At 40.8% G+C, this 21996-nt stretch overlaps 1 protein-coding gene and 1 long non-coding RNA gene across 2 annotated transcripts in view; both read right to left on the bottom strand.

Moving 5' to 3' along the window:
* Window positions 1–21996, bottom strand: part of LOC145444715 (uncharacterized) — a 201220-nt gene that overhangs the window by 74319 nt on the left and 104905 nt on the right. The gene's annotated exons all lie outside the window — the stretch shown is intronic.
* LOC145444688 (intelectin-1b-like) lies at window positions 2133–10469 on the bottom strand. Its single transcript, XM_080322699.1, has 5 exons — window positions 10186–10469; window positions 6571–6677; window positions 4176–4480; window positions 3177–3399; window positions 2133–2508 (listed from the first exon to the last, which is right to left on the bottom strand). Exons 1-5 carry the CDS (start codon window positions 10454–10456, stop codon window positions 2281–2283), a joined length of 1134 nt encoding a protein of 377 aa, XP_080178825.1. The 5' UTR covers window positions 10457–10469; the 3' UTR covers window positions 2133–2280.

Here is a 21996-nt window from a genome sequence, read left to right as displayed (position 1 = left end):
CCATCTTTCCCAGGTTGGCAAACTTGGATTCATTCTGTGACGCATAAAATGTGTCAATACTTTCAGAATGAAGAGCTTCTTGGAGGTACAGAACTTCAATATACAATTGAATAGTATATTCATATGGAAATGTAGCCTACCCAAATATTTTCGGCTGACACTCGTCTGGGGTAATCGTCAGCGAGAGAATTGGAAAGAACATTGTATATCAACAATCGTATCACGAAATATGACGTCACCAGGTTGGAATGTAATTTCACAAAAGAGAGCGTTTAATGTACACGAACTCCTTCTGTAGAGGAAGCTTGACTGATGTATTTTGATAAAGGTCCACTCCAAGGCACACATATGAAAGTGTGAGCGGCCCCTTCCGATTGTTGATATACAATGTTGTTTCCAATTCTCTACTGGTTGCTGACGATTACACCTGACTAGTGCCATCCGAAAATATTCGGGTTCATTTCAATGTGAATATACTATCCAATTGTACTTTCAGATTAGAATTTTACTTTTACGTAGAAACTCTCTGCGGGACGGTCAAAATCCATTGGCGGGCCGTATGTTGCCCGCCCTTGGATTAAATGAATATAACAATTATCACTGGGGATGGTGCGAACCCTTAAAAGGTTCTGACTCATATGAACGCGAACGCGCGCGAACACGAACCTACGACGTCTAGTGACGTCATAATGCAATTGCCAACTCTACATAAGTAATATACTCTACTTCAGAGGTCTCAAACTCAAATGTGCTCGCGGGCCTATTTCCTAGTTTTGATGACCCCGCGGGCCGCAGCATTAATTATAGGGATATTCAAATATAATTTCCAAGTAGGCCTTATTTGACGGGACCTTGCAGACAGGCGTTCCACAAACATCGTGAAAATGTAATTTACTATTTTTAATTTTAATTATTTCAGTGATGTGCTCATAAAAACCGATTCGCACGTGTCTTAGGTAGATTCGTTCTCTGTATGCGTAGAATTGGGGCATTTATATTTATCTACACATAGTAGAAGCGTGTCTGAAGCTAACATGGTTATGATGCTGTGAGCATTGTGTGTCCTGGAACTGAACCAAAAGTGAAATTATAGTAAATCTATGAACAGATCGCTGCTCACAGATTTAAACTTCAATCCTGTTCTAAGAATCGGGACAACCGACTTTCATCTCTATAGTTTTGACAAATTGGTTATTGAGGTCGACCAGCCTATATTAAATCTCGCCACTATATTTCTGACGCGTGTGGATTCAGATGTTGAATGCGACCCGCGAGCTCAAAAGTTTGCCCACCCCTGTCTTAAAATCTGGCACCTGAATCATGACAGCTGAATATTTTCGAGATTTGCGTCTACACGTAGTGTCATTACTCATTTTGATAGTGTCAGTTTATTATTTCCAAGATTCATAACTGATACACGACGTGACCGATTTACATAAGTTTATGAGATATGACACCTGATTTCTTTTCTGCCAATATCATATTTTGTCATCATTATAGTCAGCACTAGGTCGCAACAGTAATCACCCCTGCAAATACCGTGGCCTTGACAAATATAATAAGTTAGGTTGGGTGCATGTAATTAAAACGAACATAATTTGCAGCTCAACGCCGCCGTAAACTCTAATTACAAGACATCATTCCGACACAAGTGAAATGATTGCATTGCTGCACCAAAATATCCATGCGAAACATACATTCGCACAAGTAGTGAGTGCTTTACTGAAATCCGACAGGTTAGGAAATCATCTGTAGAATGTCATCACATGCCTCAGTGAATTGGAGTCGGGGGAATTGATGTTGCTCCCGATACTCGGGTGTCTATATTGACTTTCCGTGGTCTGGTCTTAACTCCTGACGTGATTGAACGCGCGAAACTGGCAAATACATGATGTTTCAAGATAACCAATCAATGATTTTTGAAGTGTGTTGATGATCATACGCGTTATATATATCACCGTTACCATAAGTTTATCAGGTATGACACATCTTTTCTTTTTTCGATCATATGATACTTGATCAGAAATATAGGCCTAGTCAGTGCTCGGTAACGGCAGAAATCACTCCAGTAAATACCGTCGTCCCGACACATGGAATACGATATATAGGTGACAATAAAATAAAATCGAACGGAATTTGCAGCTCAACGCGACACTGAACTTTAATTTCATGACGTCCTTTCGACGCAAGTGAAGCGATTGTACTATTTCCACAAGAACATTCATGCAAAACATTCATTTGGAAATGCAATGTTTTTCTGCGATCCGGCGGGTTAAGAAATCATCTGTAAAATATCATCACAACAGAATCAATCATCCTCTGATTCAGCCGGTAAGCAATCCATCTCTGATCATCGATATCTCTCCACGCATAATCGCCGCAGTGTGTTAGAGCTGGGGAATTGCTGGTGCTCCCGATACACGCGTGTTCGATATTGCCCTTCCCCGTTTTGATCTTCACGCCTGGGCAAATGGCGAATGCGTCTCGCTCGTGATTGATCGCCCGGAACTATAACGCATACGTAAGTGATTAAACATTACCAAATAATGATATACTAACTGAACCTCGCTACCCATTACTACATCCCAAGTGTTAGCTAGGTTGACTCATTGATTGCATCGTAACGAACTATATTCACTACCCAAGTAACTGAGCCACCGTACGCGATATGCGTATTGTAGGGATTGTATAGGTGTATGACGTATGAGTGTTACGTTACAAAAAGCGTTAGTTTTTATGGCAAAATTTTGTCTTATTCTCCGACGGCATCGGAACCAATCGATATTTTGTCAGCTGAACTCAATACTTGAATTTGCCTGTATCATGTTGCTTGAGTGTTTCCCAGAACCAAATTTGGCGGGAATAATAAATCACCAGCTTTAAACTCGCGAAGTTTAAACCCCCGATTAAGTGTTAAAAACGTGCGACCCCTGGAATAAATTTACTTTTTGGAACTACTTCAGTACTTTCAAGACATTCATTTTCTACTTCCATTTAAAGTAAGTTAGACATGTCGTGGAAATGGCTACATACCTGTAATTGAATGGGAATGTACGGCGTCACCGCTAACTACTTCGGCCATATCTACCAATCATCACTTGATGATGATAATATACGCGTTATATATATCACTGTTTACTAAAACAACCTGACACAGCGCAGACATGCGAAATTACCTGGATATATCCAGCGTCTACTTCGCCTCTGATGCTTGATCCGTACAGGTTCATCAAGTCCTGATTGCTTCCGACCTCCCACGTGATAGGAATGGCGGGACCGTTGTCCAGATTCGTCCGGTATTGCTTCGATTTTATATTGTAATGAAGCGAGAACAGCGACGCGAGATTACCGCCAAAGCGCGTCATGAAGCCATTTGATGTGCGATACTTCAGGAAAGCTCTAAAGCGGTGTTCAGAGTGTAAAGAGGGATGCGAAATACAATAGGTGACACGGGAACCAATGATTAGAACTGCACTCGGCAGGTGTGATTGGTATTCAAGTGAATTGGCGTAATAAGAGATGATTCTAGAACCCCGGAGGGTAATTAAGATACCTGTAGACCTATATATTTTACCTCACAATCATAGACGACTCACATTCAGGTTCCATTGTATGCGGCAGAAACGCCAAGGACAAAAACATGTAAGGTCTTCGATTAATTTGTCATCTTGTGCCCCAAATTCTTTATCCAAGACTCAGAATAAAATTCACTTTTAAAGATAATATATCATTGTTATTTGTGATTAATATAATTAGGGCTGGATTACGCACAATGATTTGAGTGCTCGAATCCGAATCGATTACTAATTGTAATGAGTAGATTATCGGGGTAGGAAGATACGGGTTTTTCGTGCTCTGAAATTAAATGCCCCTTTCACTAAGAGTTATATTAGCAACGACTGTTATATAATTTCGATGCTGTTTTCCCACCGTGAAAGCCTTCAAAGTCGATTGGGTAATGGTCGTTTTGCAACATCAAATACATTAAGTACAACGCTTTTCTGTTATGTAGTGGCCAACCCATGATGTTGTCTCAACATTTCTACACGCTTATTTGAATGCCCTGCTATTATGACACTCGCGGTATTGCCATCCATTATTTTATATGTGACCACATTACCATTACTCCAAATATTTTGAACACTAGAGCTCCATAGCCATCTCGCATTACTAACCTTGAGCCAAAACCGGTGAGAGGAGTATCGTTGGGCACTTGCCATATCATGACGTCGGTAGCGTTCATGGCGAAATAGCCGGAATTCTTGTAATCGTCGCTCGCCGCAGAAGTCGCCGACCCGTGCGTGGCTCTGTTCTCCCAAAATCCGTCTCCGTCCGGATGACTGGCGCCGTTTCCTTGTTCGCTCGACCAGCGATCGCCGGCCGTGCATCTCCCTTTCATGTTATTTTCGTGAACGGACGCGACCAGAGTCCAGCCGCCGCCTGCGATGTTGAAGTCGCAGTACGTTTGGAATACATTCCCCTTCAGAGATAAATATTCCTGGTGAATGTTAATGACACCTATTCTCTATACATAGAATATGTGTCATTAACTCGAAATGGGTGATGGCCGATGGGCCACGGAAGTAGCAGTGCTGTGAATTCACACTTATGTACACTGTACAGTACATGGCAGTGTTGGGATCAAGTCACTACCTTCGAGTCATTTCGAATCATTGAACATTTTGACTCGAGTCAAGTCAAGTCAATCGATTTTCGAAGGTGACTCGAGTCAAGTCAATCCACGAGTCAAGTCACCATCCAAGTCAAGTTGCCTTTTCGAAGTATTAAGCATGATTACGCCATTGCATTTTGCTAGCTGTCTGGAATACAGGTCATTGAATCTTAACCGATGAGCGAATATAGAGTTGAATATACACGCATGAAGGCGCTGCGCTGTATCACTCATATATACGCAGAACTGCTAAACTACGTAAGTAATTGCATAGCCTTAGTTTATAGTTACCAGCCAAAATAAAATAATAATAGAAAAACGAATTGATAAGATGCAATACATTACCCATCATTTAGAAATTGAGATGAATCAATTCGAGCCTGCGGCAATGGTTGAGGACTGTATAAATTATATTCGATTTCAATTTCAATGAAACAAGAGGTTTGGGGAAGGTGAGAACAGAAATAGACATTTTACTATTCAATTACTATACTATACTAGTTTACGACAACGTATGCTGTAAGATTCGATCACTTCGTTTGCGGTCAATATATTTGTGAGCGAACGATGGAGGCTCAGTAAAACGCACGATCATGGATTACACCAGCGTTTCGCGAACAATCCGAACATATGCAGGACACCGATTTTTATCGACACCGATTACTTGCTGACTTGAAATTGACTCGTGAATTTTGCTCCGAGTCACGGGTCAATCCACATTTCTGATACGCCGAGTCAAGTCAAGTCATTTTAGCAAATTGAATCGAGTCAAGTCAAGTCATTCGAAAAAGGTGACTCGAGTCTGACTCGAGTCATCACAACACTGGTACATGGTACAATTAGAAATAGCATTTTCCAAGACATGTAAAAACTTACTGCACTTAGAAGTAGAGAATGAACGGCTGAAAAGCACGTGGCGAGGAGGAGCCTATAGATAAACCGCCAACACTTAGGTATAGGAATTATGGAGTCGACCTCGGTCGGACCCACAACACGTTGGTTTTTTAGGTTGTAGCTGTGGATTATACCAGTACGCTAACTAGCCACCTTAATCATGTTTTGGACATTTTTCCGTCTCTTTTTATGTCTGCGTCACATCAGGACGAGTCGCTTCCCCTCTTGGAATTGTCCTGTTGACTTCGCCCCTGGTTGTACAGTAGGGCTGTTCAAACATTACTTTTTCTTCTGGATTCCAGCCATTCAGGCATTAAATTGTCAGGTTACCCTAAAAAACGCTGCGCATCAAATTTGGTTCAATTGTAACAAGTATAAGGCTCCGCAGATCCAATTAAAATTTTTAATTTATAATGGAAAATTTTATAAAAAAATTTAAATTTTTCCGTCAGCCCCATGAAATTGTTGAGCTGTCTTCAGAGACGATGCAAAACAAATTTGACTCAATTCCTCGGCGATAATCCGAGGATTATCAACGAAAAACTCAAATAACTCCGCTTGTATGGGTTGGAATCGAGCCGAATTTGTTTTGCATCCTTTTTAAAGACAACTCGACATTTTCATGGGGTTGACAAAAAATTTGTCAACCCCAACTTGTTGGAATTGAACCAGATTTGGTATGCAGGCTTTGTTATGGTAACCTGACAATTTAATGCCTGAATGGCTGAAATCCGGAAAAAAGTTATTTTTGAACAGCCCTATTGTACAGCTATCATTTCATTCTATTTTAGCGAACGGGGTCATTAGTAATGGATCCAGAATATTGGATATTTCGAGAACGGTGCCATCGATCTTTCTATCAATTTGCCACAACATGGACTTTAAATGTTTGTAGACGGAACACGCTATCTGCATATTATACGCCCGTTAGTGTTATTACTTAGATCATTACCTGTAAATAAATTTTGGAAGAACAAAAAGCAAAAAAAGAACGTATCATCAACCTCCGTATCTCGCAAATAGTAGAGTCCGTTGTCCGCCCCTGTGCTGACTCGATTGATCTCTTTACAACTGGAGGCCGGTTGTGCTATTGATCCGACAGTCATGTAATCTATGAAAGACGCAGGTTTCAAATCATGTCACTCAACTTCCGACGCGATACGCTTGTATAAATCACAGTAACTTATAATCGCGATGGATTAAGAGATCATGCATTACTATGATTAGGCTGCATGCGTGTGAATGAATTATGTGCTAACCAGCACAGCTACCCAGTTAATCCAGATGCTGACACACCTATATGGTGTCGACACAGGCAAATCTCACGCCTCAGTGAAATTGTATCACGTCACAATTTCCATTTGGCTACAGGCAATTTGACAGTCATTTTTGACCGGCTTGCCGAGCATTAAATTTGGCCAATCTCCAATGCCAATCTCCATAACAATGAAAAATTCGAGGCTGATTGTGGGAGTTCAAGGGACACGAACGGAATAAAATTTATATTTTCGTAATCAGTGCAGAGTCAGCTTTCGATCGATACCCGTTTTACCAAATTTAATGCTCGGCAAGCCGGTCAAGAATGACCGTCAAATTGCCTGTAGCCAAATGGAAATTGTGACGTGATACAATTTCACTGAGGCGTGAGTTTTGCCTGTGTCGACACCATATAGGACACTATGGACACACTATTGTAGTGGCTCCTGTCTCCATATCTGGATTCCAGATACAATGCCGAAAGCTAGTGTGTGCGTTTTTGTCAAGAGTGAACCCTGGAGGCCAATGTCATATATAATTCTTGAGAAATGAATATCGACCTTCAGAATAAATCATACTTGAACTGTAACGCATTGCAGTAAAACACCGGGCTTGCAGGAACCGTGTCGCATGCGAACAGTCCGCATAACTCTATATCCTTGCATACGTTACGTTTATACCAATCAGATTAGGACCAAGAGTGTGTAATTCGGATGAAATATAAATCTGGATGCCTGCCCGGCGGTAAATTACATTCAGAGGTATAGCCAAAATAGTCAGTGTTGATTGTTAATTGGAAGTCGGAGCCATACAGTAAATTTAAATCTAAATACAAGTAGAAAGTAGGGATTTTCATGTCAAAATTACTTCACGTAGAAGCTAGACCAGTGGTTCCCAACCTTTTTCCATCCACGTACCACATCGAGGTTTTATGCAGTTTTCGCGTACCACCTACACAAGTTACGCGCGCCGTAGGCGGTCAAAATTGTTTCACCGTTTGTGACGTCATAATCACGTATTTGACCTAGGTGGGGGGTAATAACAAGGGCGATGTTTTTACATAAAAAACGGAGGATTTTGACCTAAAATAACTTAATTTTGACCTCACGTATGCAAATTAGGTGTTTTCGCACATAATGTTAAAATTGTAGGCTACAAGCTGTGAAATATCAAATGATAAGTTCACCGACAGTGCGAAATCTACGATACAAACGAAATGGAGGGGTCGAAAAAATTTGATTTTGTAAACAATTTTGACAATTTTTTTTCACCTAACGCTTCAATTTGGACAAAAAATTTGACATATTTCGACATGTCAAAAAATCACCCTAGTAATAAAAAATTCTATTAAACTATTAGGCATTATCAGCCACGGTTGATGGGATGCATGGAATTGTTTTTTCATCGCTAGTCAAAAAACTAGACTACGCGTACCACAGGTTGGAACCACTGAGCTAGACAATAAAAGGACTGAAAGATGCCCAAGCAAGTATATAGTCTCAAAGTAAATTTGGTCGCGAGATCGCACACAGTCAGCAGTTGTCGAAATTTTCACATTTGAAATTACTTGGTGCATCTGCGCAAAGAACGCAAATTGGGAAAAAATATTCTGTTAACGGTTATAAAGGGACGATTTCGAGCGGTTTTTGACAGTGTCACTCCAAAAGGGATGTCAACTCAACATTCAACGTTTATGAGTTCTTAATTATGACAAGCCTAGAAGTGGGCCGTGCTACAAGTCGGCAGCTATGGAATATAAATGAAGAAGATTGGCCTGATGTAGCAGAGCATAGCAGTCGACAAACACTATGAATACAACAATCAAACGAACAATTATGAAAAGTAGGTGATTTTACCTTCTAAAACTGTGGTTCCCAAACGGTGGGGAATTCCCCACTGGTGGAAAATTCAATGATTTCTGGTGGCGAAATAGACGCATTTGTTCAAAATTATATACAGGACAGTATACATATTCACGGAGACACATGCGCAATTACCGTTACCAGTCAACTGCTCTGGAATGTATGTATCGAAAATTATATTGCGTGTTGCTCATAAAACCTCATTTTTAACTCTGGATCAACAATCATAGCGTCACAAACGCATCCAGCACGACTAGTTTGACGTGTAATAACGCTTTCGCGACATTTTGAGCGTTACTGGAATCGGTTCACAATACGTTTTATGTTGCAGGTAAAGGCGATCGTCTTGCGTACTTGGTGTGGTTGTATGTCTTGTGTAGTCAAACCAGCGGATAGCTGCTCTGTGATGACAAAAGTGCTGGGAAGTGGGGAGCAGGACCGTAACTGACGGACCCCAAACCCCCAATTGGGAAGGGGGCGAGCACGAAGAGGCCCACAATTATTTCGTGAATTAACATAAATCAAAGTTTTTTTTTCAGAAATTTAAGCCACTTTATCAAACAATTTTCGCGCTGGGTGCGCGGTTTAACATTGTCGAATATCTGATTATTCGGTATCCTTCCCAAACGAAAATACGTAGAATTTATAGAAATGGAGACTTCGGCGTCGGCCATTACTGCGCCACGACGCACCAAGGCCATGTAACATGCAACTCCGAGAAATGTGCCAGAACGATCAGCAGCGAGAAGACCTTGGCCGAGATGGAATGGCTTTTTGATGACCGAAAACTTCGATATATATACAATATACATATAAGTTTAATTGTCCATAGGCGGCTAAATAGCTTGCGTCGAATGTTCCTGTCCTGGCGATATGAACCCCACAGGGCAAATGCCATCCCGCAGGGAAAATTATTTGCCAGTAAAGCAATACCAATTTGAAATCGTGTGTGCCTTATCTTTTGACATAGCAGATATAGGAGGTCACGAAATAGCATAATGTAATGAAGTCAATGTACGAAGGGGTCCGCCTCAAAATGTTTAATTCTTATTTAGGGGTCCTATCTTTTCCAACACACCTCACTCAGCTCTACCGGTAAATCTTATTTCGTGAGCAGAGAGGGAACAAAAAATTGATAACAAAGTACATGCAATTCCCGATCATATTTGCCGAGGGGTCCTGGGGGCTTTACCCCCAGAAGTTAGGTTTATCACACTGTGGGGGACCAAGATCAACGTTTTTTGGCGGGGAAGTGGGGAATGAAGACAAAAAGGTTGGGAACCACTGTTCTAAAATATTCAAGTCGAAATGAATGTAGTACAAAAGCATAACCATTTGGGTAAGTATAGTCTATGTAGACCAAATCCACTTGAATACTCCGAATACCTGGAAATACTTCGATGATGACCATCTCTGCGGTTAATCTCCGGAATATGTCGGTTTATAATTTTAAATCCATGCTCGGTGTTAACTGATTTATGACGATTTAGCCTAAGTCACCTTCCGCAAATATCCCTGATATGATGCTTTCAACTCGATCGTAGTCAATCTCGGCGGATACACCGGTTCTACCCGGACTTCCCCGGTCTCCTTTTTCACCGTGCGCACCACGTTTGCCGGGCGGGCCCTGTACAGCAATGGATAGCCTCTCCTCTACGCCGGGCGAACAAGTTGTTTGATAAAAGCCCAGTAGCTTAGCACAGACGGATTCGCTCTGCCCATGAGCTGCCGTCACCAAGGACAGCGATAACGCGAAGATAATGCAATCCATTACCGAGGGAGCCAAATCTGTCGATGGAGAACTACATGATCAGAATCTTTTTGCTCTAGCAGACTGGAATCCTACAAAGGTTTTTTTTCTGAAACAAGTTCCGTAGTCACAGGAATTCGTTATGTTTTACCGTCTGATAGGCCCCATGCTGCTTCGGGTTCTTATTCTGGCTTCTGGTATTCCTACTCGTTTTCATCAAAGCTACAATATCGCATTTCTTACTGGCAGGGCAGTGGGGAGTCGACTCCAACTACGACTCCGACTACTGAGTCATAAACGTACCGACTCCGGCTACTTTCTTAAGAGAACTCTAACAATAGTACTAATTTACTTCGAAAATTATATGACACAGTGACGGTTAAATGCAGGGTTGCAATGACTCGAGTCACGATTTTCTGATGACTCGACGTGACTCGAGTCGTTTTCTCAAAATACGGAAATGACTCGACTCGACTCGAGTCATTCTGTGTATTGACTCACACGGCCAATGCCGACGTTTCATTGTAATTTCGAAGAATAGTAAAGTAACCACCCTATTGGGATTTGGTCTCTTGGTACTGGTACTTGAAAATGCGACCGGAAACTGTTAAAAGTGAGGAATATTAGCAGTGTTTAGATATATTCACATCGATATTTTACAAAACCAGGCGATGTATTTTACTCTGTCCAGTATCATGGTATAATTTCAAAATTTGCATCAATTTGTGACTGCGTCGCAAAGACGCATATAATGTGATTTTTTCCTCTATGCAACTGAATTGCAATTTGCAAATAATGTCAAATTTTGGCAATATCGTTACTAATAACAGTGATTGATGGTAGGCCTACATAAAATTCTATTTTAGTTAATATTAGAAATTTAAAGATAACGTACCTTTGAAAGCAATTGTTTTCATAATAAAGATGTTGGATTCGGAGTCGGAGTCGGAGTCATTTTTACAAACTTCGATCCCGACTCCATGCAGTCTGTATTTTTTCCACGATTACGACCCCAGCCACTATAGTTTTCACGAGTCCGACTCCGACCCCAATCCGTGCTAAAAAATATTTGAGACTCCGACTCTATTAAGCGGAAAATCAGCGAAACTCGGACTCCGACTCCGACTCCACAGCCCTGCTTACTGGGGTGCTGCCGATGAGAAAAAAACTTTGCTCACTACAAAAACATAATATCTAGTTCTCCGTGTCATAGCTTATTGGGACTTAAGGGGGCTTTGGTTTTCTAAACATACAAGATGTGAGGAATCCGGAAATTGTGAAGTTAATGTATCAGCCCCATTGCGGGCACTAAACGCCGCAAAATTCAACCACTTCATTTCGCAATGTGAAGCGAATAAGTTCAACATACGTGTGCAACATACGATAACAACATACACATCATACCATTACAATGCGTCAAGATATTTTTACAAAATAACACATCGCTCTATCTAGTTTGGCGGACCTCGATTGTGGATCAATATTTCGTCGGTATTCCGATAGTCGTCAACCATATGCATTATCCACATGCAAGTCAAAGTTCAAGTCGATGCTATTGAATGGATACTGCTCTGCGCTCGAGATTAGCTGACCGCGATCCGAAATCTAAATCGAAAACCGCATGCCTTTTCATTTTCATCTCTTCTTATTACATTATCATCTTTTCATTATTAATCAATTTGTATGCTTGTTTTTTACAGCAATTAGGTTTTGTTTTATTTAGAGACGACTTCAAATCATTTCGATTTTTCTCGATCCTTCCATTTTATCATAATGTTGTGGGATTATCAAATGATAAAATTATTGATAATAGGAATCGATCCGAACGGAACTGAGTTACTATTTTCGCCCGAGTAACGGGTTCGGAAAAAGAAAGAATTAAGAATTTATAACTGATAAAATTTAATTTTTGTTCGTTAACTTTCATTGCACGTAACCCCTATACAGGGGCTCTTAAACCGGAGTCTACGGAGCCATTAGGGGTCCGCCAGTGGTGGCCCTACGATTGGGGGGCTAGAAGTACGTAATCGCAGCTTCTGGGAGGATCCGCCACCCAGACTCCCCTTTCGCATGTATTATTACCAACTTAATGTTATAGTGCGCCATATGGAACGGAATTACGTGATGTGTAAATGACACTATAACACGACTTTAAAGCAGGCCCAAATGTTGAATTGCTTTAGCTCCTGAGCCATACATTGTCAAATTATAAATAGAATTGACACAGTTAAACATAGTTCATGCCTTCATGTTGAAGATGTATGGCATGTAGCGTGAAATAATAGAATAGCGATACAACTGCTGCAGGCTAAATAGACCACACTAATTTGGAAAGCTATCGGCTGACATTAGTAATAAGCCAGCAGCACACCACCTCACGGTTTGAGCCATGCGCTGGATTACGTCAATACGTCATATCTATTATTGCATGGTTGCAAGGATAGACTACATCAAAACTAATAAGTACCTCTACCGCATGCAGAGACTTGATGATTATCGAGATATGGGACTTTTCAAACAAATGCAGAGATTTGATGATTCACCTATCTGTACGGAATCGTCTTCTTGATTGCTACACGGATTTCCACGTCTATTCGCTATAACCCTTGAAAAAGGGCACTTAAAACCAATGAGGCCCTGGGCGACCGTCCACCTCGCCCGCCCCATAAGCTGGAGTCCACAATCTAGTGTTTGGGGGTCCATGAAAGGACAATACATCACCGAGACATTGCATAACCAGAGAATGATGTCGTGTGTAGGACTGTGACAAACTTGTTTAGTCATTAGTTATATCATTTTAGGACTGGAATAGCCTAAATAGAGTAGGGCTTGAAGGTATTACCTCCCAGTCATCGACTTCTGAGATTTTGGGGGTACGTGCGACCGCACATAAAACTTGAAGGGGTCCGCGATCGAAAAAGTTTAAGACCTCTTCCCAATGTATTGATGAAGTATCATAATAAAATCATCGACGACAGGGTTTTGAGTAGGCTGCTTGTGCTGCTCGTAGCACACTTAATTCGGTTCCGCATTCTAACATTCGAGATGGAAACAGAATCCGAATTCGATTAGGATTTTTTTATCGAACAGATTCGAATCCTGATCCAAAAAGTGATGATCCGAAACACAGAGGGGGTGAGTAACGAAGTAGGCTACTTCTACTTTTTCAGAGTAGCTTTTGTCTACTTACAGAGCAGCTTTCAGTTTTTGGGAGAAACTATAGGCCTAGAATACGTGCTTTTTCGCTTACTCTGAAATCGCTACTTCTACCTTTATCAGAGTAGATGCTTACGACGTTGTTGTTGTCTGTGATATTCATGGTGTTTGTCGACGACTATGGTAATTTACACCTGGCCAATTTTCTTCATTTTTTATTAGGTGGATGCCGAGTTGTAGCACGGCCCACTTCTAGGATTTTATCAGACACCGCTTGGGGAAGCGAGTGGCGCAGTTGGTTAAGCACCAGCCTCACTACACCAATGGCAGATGTTCGAATCCCGGTTCGGACCAACTTCTACGTGTCGGAGGTTTCTCTGTGCTCCTCATCGTCGACCTCAATGCAGTTGCAGTGCATTGAAAAGCCCAGACTGAAAGTGGGCCGTGATACAAGTCGGCACCCAAGACCACGACGGGGACCCATGGGTGCGAGAGAGCATGATGATTGACAAAGAGAAAGATTGAAGTCGTCCCCAAGATTACCAAAAAAAGACAAATAAATATGAACATTACAAAAATTAGTGTCGTGGTGCACATAGCCTAGAAAAGGCGAGAAGTACAACTGTAAAAATGTCAATGATATTAATAATAATCAGACACCGCTGGCGACGAGGATCCCAGATTTAACTGCAACACCTAGGTAGCAATTCTTGGGATGGGATGACCTCGGTCGGACTCGAACCCGCAACCTATTGGTGCTACAGCTATGGATTATACCACCACGCTATCTCAACACACATTTACGACGTTATTTCTACTTCTGCTTGATAATTACTTTGACCACATCTGCCCGAACATATATAACAGAGGCTTGCTAAACTCTGAACCTGACGAGCTAGTTGAACCTAAACTGATATTAAATTTGACGTCAAGCTCGGTTAAGGATATATATAGTCTCGGTTCACCTCTAGCCGTGTGCGTCATGGGAAAACGTTTGTATCGGTTTCGCAGAAAGTCCCGTTTGTAATAGGATATTTCAAGTGGAAAGCAAATGAAGCCCGACCGCATTGACAAAGGAGGCAATGATAGTTTCAAAAACATGTTTATCGCGAAAATTTCGATTTCGTGTGAAGCTAACGTTCCGAAATGAACTAGTATAGTCAGCAGGTGTCCAACATGAGGCCGTCGATGAATGCATATGCAGCCGTTCACACGTAATTCAATAAGCACGTGAGGTAATGCCACGATGCAGTGAACATGCAATTCGAATTTACTAATTGACCCGCAGCCCGGCAGAATAATCCTAGATGGTGTTCGTCATTCGTTGAATATTTTAATCTTTGTTCGAGCTAGATTCCAATCGCTTATCGAGCTCTGTCACTGGGATTGATTGTAGGTGACCATGATCGTCCTTAGTATCGAACGAAAAGTCATATTGAGTGTGTTGATTATATGGTTCTTGGGATTTTCTTTCGGTAGCTTGTGGTCCGATAGTGCTGGCGTCAATTTACCTATACGAGGTCTGTCGTAAATTAGTCTACCTTGTGAACTATGTCGTCGTGATGTATAATAATGGTAAATGCGCCGACGAGAATGTATAGAATTCCTTGAAGTCAGCAATATCTAGAATGCTATGCCTCAGAAAATATAGGAGGTGGAAGATAAATATGGTGATGATGATGCTGAGGCTGATAATGATGATGGTCACAAAAGACTTCTGGCGTAATCCTGCTTGAAAGATTTGGGATTCTGCTACTATAATTATAAAATATTATGCGCAAGGTATTTCACGAGAAAACTGCTTCGATCGCGATGAATTTTAAATATGAGACTATATCGTACCCGCCCATCTGTTCGAAACACGATAACTAAGGTTGTGGGAAGATTATGGTATCGAACTCTGACAATGCTGTCATCCATATTGGGAGGACGGGTCACCAGGGACATCTTCAAGGTGAATGATTTTTATCAGTGTGTTACGCCATTGTAAAAGTTGCATCATCACAAGTTGAATAGCGCTGTTCACTTGCTATTGTGTTCTTAATTTCATCGCAAAATTTCTCATATTTTTATCGCTTGAAATCACCAAATAGCACCGGTGTAATATATGCTAACACAGGGGTCTCAAACACGCAGCACGCGGGCCAAATACGGACTGAAGTGCAGAGAAAATTTTGAAAAAATAATAAAACAATCCGTCCCAAAATACCGCTATGTTATGTTCGTGCATTTTACTTTGGTATCGTTTGTTTCTTATTTGTCTAGGATTAGTAAATACCGCCAATCGTTATTTCCTCGTGTGTCGTGCTTCGTATTTATCTGAGTTCTGTTGTCTACTGGTCTTTCGTTTAAATGAACTCTGGATCGTGTCGCTTGTCTTAAAGTTAATCTGCTGATAATATACTGATTTCATATTGCAACCTCGTCGTATTGAGTTATTGGTCAAAGAAGATCAAGAACATAACAATTGGTGTCAGAAGTCGGATTCATAGTTATTTCTGCGACGAAGATAAAGCATGGATTCAGGTATTTTGAAGCTTCTAGAGAAGCAGCATAGGCAATGATGGCGAGTCTACATGAAACAATGGCAAATCAACAACGCGCACAGCACAAAGAAGAGATGGCACAGCAAAAGCAAGGGCCATTGTTATGGTCATTGTGCTGCGTCGCTGCGATTGTTTAGAACAATGCCGATTTTCTGACTTTGAAGTGTATTTCAAGGGAGTTCCATTGCCCTGATTGGATTTTAATGTATATTTTCGGAATCAGTGCGACAGTAGCTTTCAAATAATATCAAGATTATTGAATTTAAGCGCGCGGGTCGTCAGCTATGGGATTAGCAATTATGTTGCGTTCAGATTCCTGAGCAGTAATTCTCTCCGGTCAAGCAAGAGTGACGACGGGTGTTGCGTATCTATCCGTAGGTTAGTTATCTATAATATATCAGACATTGAATCGACATTTCAAAAGAACTGGGTTTCGAATTTGAAATGGGAGATTCCGACCCCAAAAAGCCACCCGCTGGCTGAGTCACTGTTAGCAGTTATGGCTGGGCACAATTATTCGAGTAGTCGAATCTGAATCGAATATTAATTTTAATGATTGGAGTCGAGTAGTAAAAGACGATTTTTCCGAATAATGAAATTATACGCTCTTCGCAATTGAAAGTGAATTTATCAACGAGACTTGAATTTACGATACTATTTTCCACTGAGGTAGCCTTGAAATACATGATTGTCGGTATCGAAGCATACAAAACATAGCAAAAAGCTACGAACGTTACTATGGAAATAAAACATTTACGAAGTCATGATCAACCCACAACATTGTCACAAACTGCATTGAAATCGGTATGGTCGAAAAGTATACCAAAGTATCTTTAATGTGGTGGATAAGAGCCATTATATTCTTTGTAGTAGCATAAAAGGTAGGGATGGTGTGAACGTGAGGTTCACGTTCGCGTTCTGTATGTGAACCTCAGAAATTTAAAGGTTCGCGTTGACAAACGAACCTTGGTAGGTTCTGCACTGTGAACCTTTTTCATATATTACAATTTTAACTTCATTATAACATCTTTGGTTGAAATTTATTGCATTTCAACTGCGGGTCACTCCATCAATGGCGCTAGCAGAATAATAAAGAAACACTAAACGAGCATATGCGCCTTAACAATCTCAAAAATTTTACTTGCTTCGTTGCAAGTTTGCTCGAAAATCCAGCTTACCGTTTGTGAATATTTAGTGACTCTCTGCTGTGAGCTTGACCCGCAATAACACAACATTTAGAGCGAAATACACTACGTGTAGGTAGTCAGCGAATGATTCTTATTCAACCAATTAATGAAATTGATATTGTTGTCTGATGTAAAAAGTCTAGCAGGTGTACGGGGTCGATCTCGATTCAATATGTTTGTTGTATCATAAAAACTGAATCCGTACGATGATTGGGGTGTTGGCTACGGCTGTATAACTATCGGTAGCAAGTATAGATAGAACCCGTTTTACACTCTGCTCAATATCAACGCCGAATACATTATCTGGTCTGGCTTAGACCTTAAAGGCGTAAGCTTATTATATTCCCTTGCAAGTTCTCGTCGAAATCGTTGGGAAAGCGACGGAAGGCATTGATTTTGTGGGATTATTATATCATTTGATTGCCCCCGTTGATACATTTGGCGACGTTTAAAACTTCAATAAATACTTCAGCATTGTGGCATGATGTGACCCGAGTCGTCTCTAGGTATCGTGTACATCAGTGATTCCCAACCGCGGCCCCCACAAAAATATTGAGAAATCGATTTATTAAAAAATTTTATATAAATATTTATAAAATACTCTTGCTTGGCTTGGAGTCTGGAGTTTTCAATTAGGATTGCAGGAAAGTTGTGAGTAGACTGCTAAGATAAGACCATAGGCGCCTAAATGACTGGCGCCGAATATTCCTGTCTTGGCAATCTGAACCTCACGAGACAAATAGGCTATACCATCCCGCAGGAAGAATTATATGCCATAGTGAAGAACTGCCAATTTGAAATCGTGTGCATCATTTAGTTTAGTACGTTTGGGCGATTCTATATTTTTTGATATAGCAGACTGGAGGTCACGTAATAACATCATGTAACGAAGTCGTAGCAACGGGTCCGCCCGTCCGAATATGTTTAATTATTATTTACGGGCCCTACAGTTTCCAAGACACCTCACTCAGCTGTACCGGTAAATCTAATTACGTGAGCAGAGAGGACAAGTAATTGATGGCAATATATATGCAATTCCCGATCTTCTTGGCCTATTTTATTTTGAATTATCGAAGATTTTCGCGCTCCACGCTGGCTCCCTAAACGGTGATCATGATTTCGTGGCAGCAGCGAACAACGGGACGGCGGGGGGGTCGGTTTATCACCCTATGGGAGCTCAAGACCCAAGTGTTTTGAGGGGCCCGACGAAGTGCTGTATCGTTCCTGCCAATGGGTATACGCCCGAAGATGTTTAATTATTATTGAGTGGTCCTACCTTTTCAAAGACAACTCACTCGGCTCAACCGGTCAATCTGATTACGTGAGCAGAGAGAGGATAAAAATTGTACCAATATATTTTCAATTCCCGATTATATTGACCGATTCAACCATGAATTATAGAAATTTTTCGCGCATGGCGCGATTAGTCGAGAGAAGCTGCTAAAACGGACACCCGATTTAGATGATGAATAGCGGTAAACAGCCATCTAGCCTGAGGGGGCCAAGAGCAACGTTTTAGGCTGACGAAGTGCTGTTACGGCCCTATGGGTATTGATAACTAATTTACGGATAGATGTGCAACAAGTGACTCACGATTAAATACGCCGAGATGTGTACTGCTTAGCCGGCAAAAAACAGCATAATTGGTAGTCCTATAGCTCGCGACCCAAGCGTCCGAATAATTTGATATGACGGTGTTTATCGAAAGGAGGTGTCGCACTGATTCCAAAAATACGAATTGAAATCTCGCCAGGGCAATAAAACTACTCCGAAATAGCCAGCAAAGGTTGATTGTTCTGAACAACGGGAGCGCGTCAACACAATGGCCAATGGCGTCAAGCGAATGATCGGAACAATGCGAATTTTCATATTTTGAAGACTATTTTGGGTTCCTTTCATCCTTCCGGGTATTCGTGCGGCCCCGACAGTACTCTGAAATTCTAAATCTGGCCCTGCCACCGAAAAAGGTTGGGAACCACTGGTGTACATTATTATAGGCTATCACTTCACTGAAATGCAGGGTTAGAATTAGCAATATGACGTCACGTTCGCGTTCACACGAACCTGAACCATTCAGAGGTTCACACCATCCCTAACAAAAGGTTCATATTTGAACTTTGACATATTACATCCTTTCATGAAGTCATAAAGAGTGGTACTCGAATACTCGACTCGAGGCATAATGCGTGATTCAGAATCGAATCACTCAAGTAGCCTACTCGATTTTGTGCAGCCCTATTAGCAGTGATGACTCTGAGCGAGCAATGGCTGCACAGTGCACATTAGGGTTATGACTAGAAAAAAAAATTCAAAATTTTGTGTGGCCTGTAGTCACAAATGATGAGCTTTTGTGTCCTGATTTCAAAACTCACAAAAGTTAAGACTGTTTGAACAAAAACCTCCCGCACAAAAAATTTCCAGTTTTCACTGTATGGAGGATAGGCTTTCTTTTGTAGATACTGACTTTATAATTTATTTATCTACTGATTTGAATTTAAGTGACCCAATTCCAATTGCGAGGATTTAAAATAGTATTTTGGTACATTTTGAACGCCCAGATTGAATTATTCCTATCGTGTTCTTGTTTACAGTCAATATTAAATAATTAATAAATAATTATTAATTCCGATTTTAGATGTAGACTGTATATATCGTATAATTTCAATTTGTCTGGCAAAAATCAAACTGGGTGTTCGAAAAGGCGAAAGTAGAACAACTCTAGGTATTTTCAGCGGTCTAGAAAACCGCTTAGAAGAATATGATGTACAGGAAAATTCGAAAAACTCATATATCATATGTGACACCGTAGCATCTGTTGATACTGGACGGCAGAATGGCGTTGTTTCGAAACTGCGAAATGCAATGATGAGCATGGGTTTTCATATCCCTTGCCAACATCATATTATCGATTCTTAAAGCATATATTAGAGTTCTTCGATCCAACGTGCAACGTCTTGAAGAAATCCAACTCTCAGCTACAAATTTGGAGATGATGTGGTAAAACACTACGAAAACTAGGTGCAATCCACCAAGCACGAATTTCAGATGAAAATATTAAAAAACCGAGGATGTATAGATGCTTTTAAGTTTATCTATGGCATGTGCAGAACATGCCGTTCTTTCGAATAAAATAGTATAGATTACCACTGATCAAATGGCATAAACTTCCATCTCTACGCAATGCGAGAGGGTGCTCAAGGGTTGCGTTGCGTACTTCCACTTCCCCAGATAGAGAATAACTCTGGAGATGCTTATTTATCGCGAATGCGTGTCAGGAAGACTGGTATTCTAACCAGATGTCTAAAGATGGAATATACTAGAGCCCGACCGATTATCGGTTCGTCGATAATATCGAGACGATATCACACTTTGAAAGAATTATCGGTATCGGCCATTGGAGTTGAAAAATTAACGGCAATTTGCGTGTGACGTCACAACATGGCGGAAGGAAGCCAGAAAACTATAATCTTTGATCGCTAGACTGAGAATATTGATATATTTCATATAGCTTACACTTTACAGGTGTCCAGATGCAGCCTTTCTAGTGCATTTCATGTTCAAGTGTAACAATAGCTGTAAAGATGTTCAATTCAAATAAATGCCCTCTGAAGATTTGCTTATGTAGGCTATACATCCAACTTCTTTTGAATATCGGCTGAATGTATTGGGGTTATCGGCTAAGGTGTGAGATATTGGTTTTATCGGTATCAACCCAAAAATCCAATATCGGTCGGGCTCTAGAATATGTCAAAGATTATTTGCTGCTATCTTTGCGGTCGAATGTCCTGCAGCGATAAAGTGCCCCAAAACCCCATTGGAAGTCGGATATGTCCGTCGTAGATGTCCCTGGCTTTAACATAATAACAGAAAGGGAAGTCAAATTGATGAATGGAATGAACTTTACAATAAGTGTAAAAGGACATATATTTGAAGATCAAATTCGTAGCAAAGAATATCTTTGAATTTTAAATTTTTTCCATATTTGGACCAGTGTCGAAAATTGATGTTAGTTTGTGCGGGACATTTTTTTCGATTTGAACAAAATGATTATAATTTTATTAATTTATACCAAAATGTTCATCAATTCCTGCTACAGGCAAAAATTTTTTTTTTAGTCATAACCCTAGTGCACATGCACAAACATCATTGAACAAAACACCTGCATATCAATTCGCCCAAAACATCGACACGTGTTTTTTAGATGTTCCGCAACTATTTTTTTTAATGTGCAACTAGAACAGGGGTGGGCAAACTACGGCCCGCGGGCCGCATGCGGCCCGCAACACCGTTCTGTGCGGCCCGCGAGAGTCTAAAGAAACTTTTTTTAAATATTGATAAAATATATACTAAATATCGAATTAATGTAGGGACTTGATTAAAGTTTTTCTTAGTATATTTCACCATTATAATTTTACAACAATGGTTACCAAACTGGGGTGCACCCCCTACTTGGGGGTGTGAAGGCATCTGAAGGGGGCGCGAAGCTGAGCTCAACTGAAAATTTTTTCGCGCTACGCGCGATTGTAATCCAATTCATAATCATTACTCTGTATTTAGTATGAATTTCATAGGTAAAAATCTCTCCTCCACAGTCGTAACCTTCCATGCCATCAAACTATCCGTTAGGTTTGCGTTTCACCATCATAAAGGGGGGGGGGGCTTAACAAGTTCG

The sequence above is a fragment of the Botryllus schlosseri genome, chromosome 1 (genome assembly GCF_051294905.1).
Source record: "Botryllus schlosseri isolate E-star chromosome 1, Bs_hap1, whole genome shotgun sequence".
Taxonomy (NCBI): Eukaryota; Metazoa; Chordata; class Ascidiacea; order Stolidobranchia; family Styelidae; genus Botryllus; species Botryllus schlosseri.
The sequence above is the reverse complement of the archived record's forward strand: the minus strand, read 5'-3'. Positions and strand labels throughout refer to the sequence as shown.

Coding starts and splice junctions, on each gene's coding strand:
- LOC145444688 (XM_080322699.1), bottom strand. CDS start 10,456: ATGGATTGCATTATCTTCGCGTTATCGCTGTCCTTGGTGACGGCAGCT. Junction 6,678..10,185: donor ATCAGGGATATTTGCGGAAG/GTGACTTAGGCT, acceptor CGTCTTTCATAG/ATTACATGACTGTCGGATCA. Junction 2,509..3,176: donor TAGACGCTGGATATATCCAG/GTAATTTCGCAT, acceptor TATGCGTTATAG/TTCCGGGCGATCAATCACGA.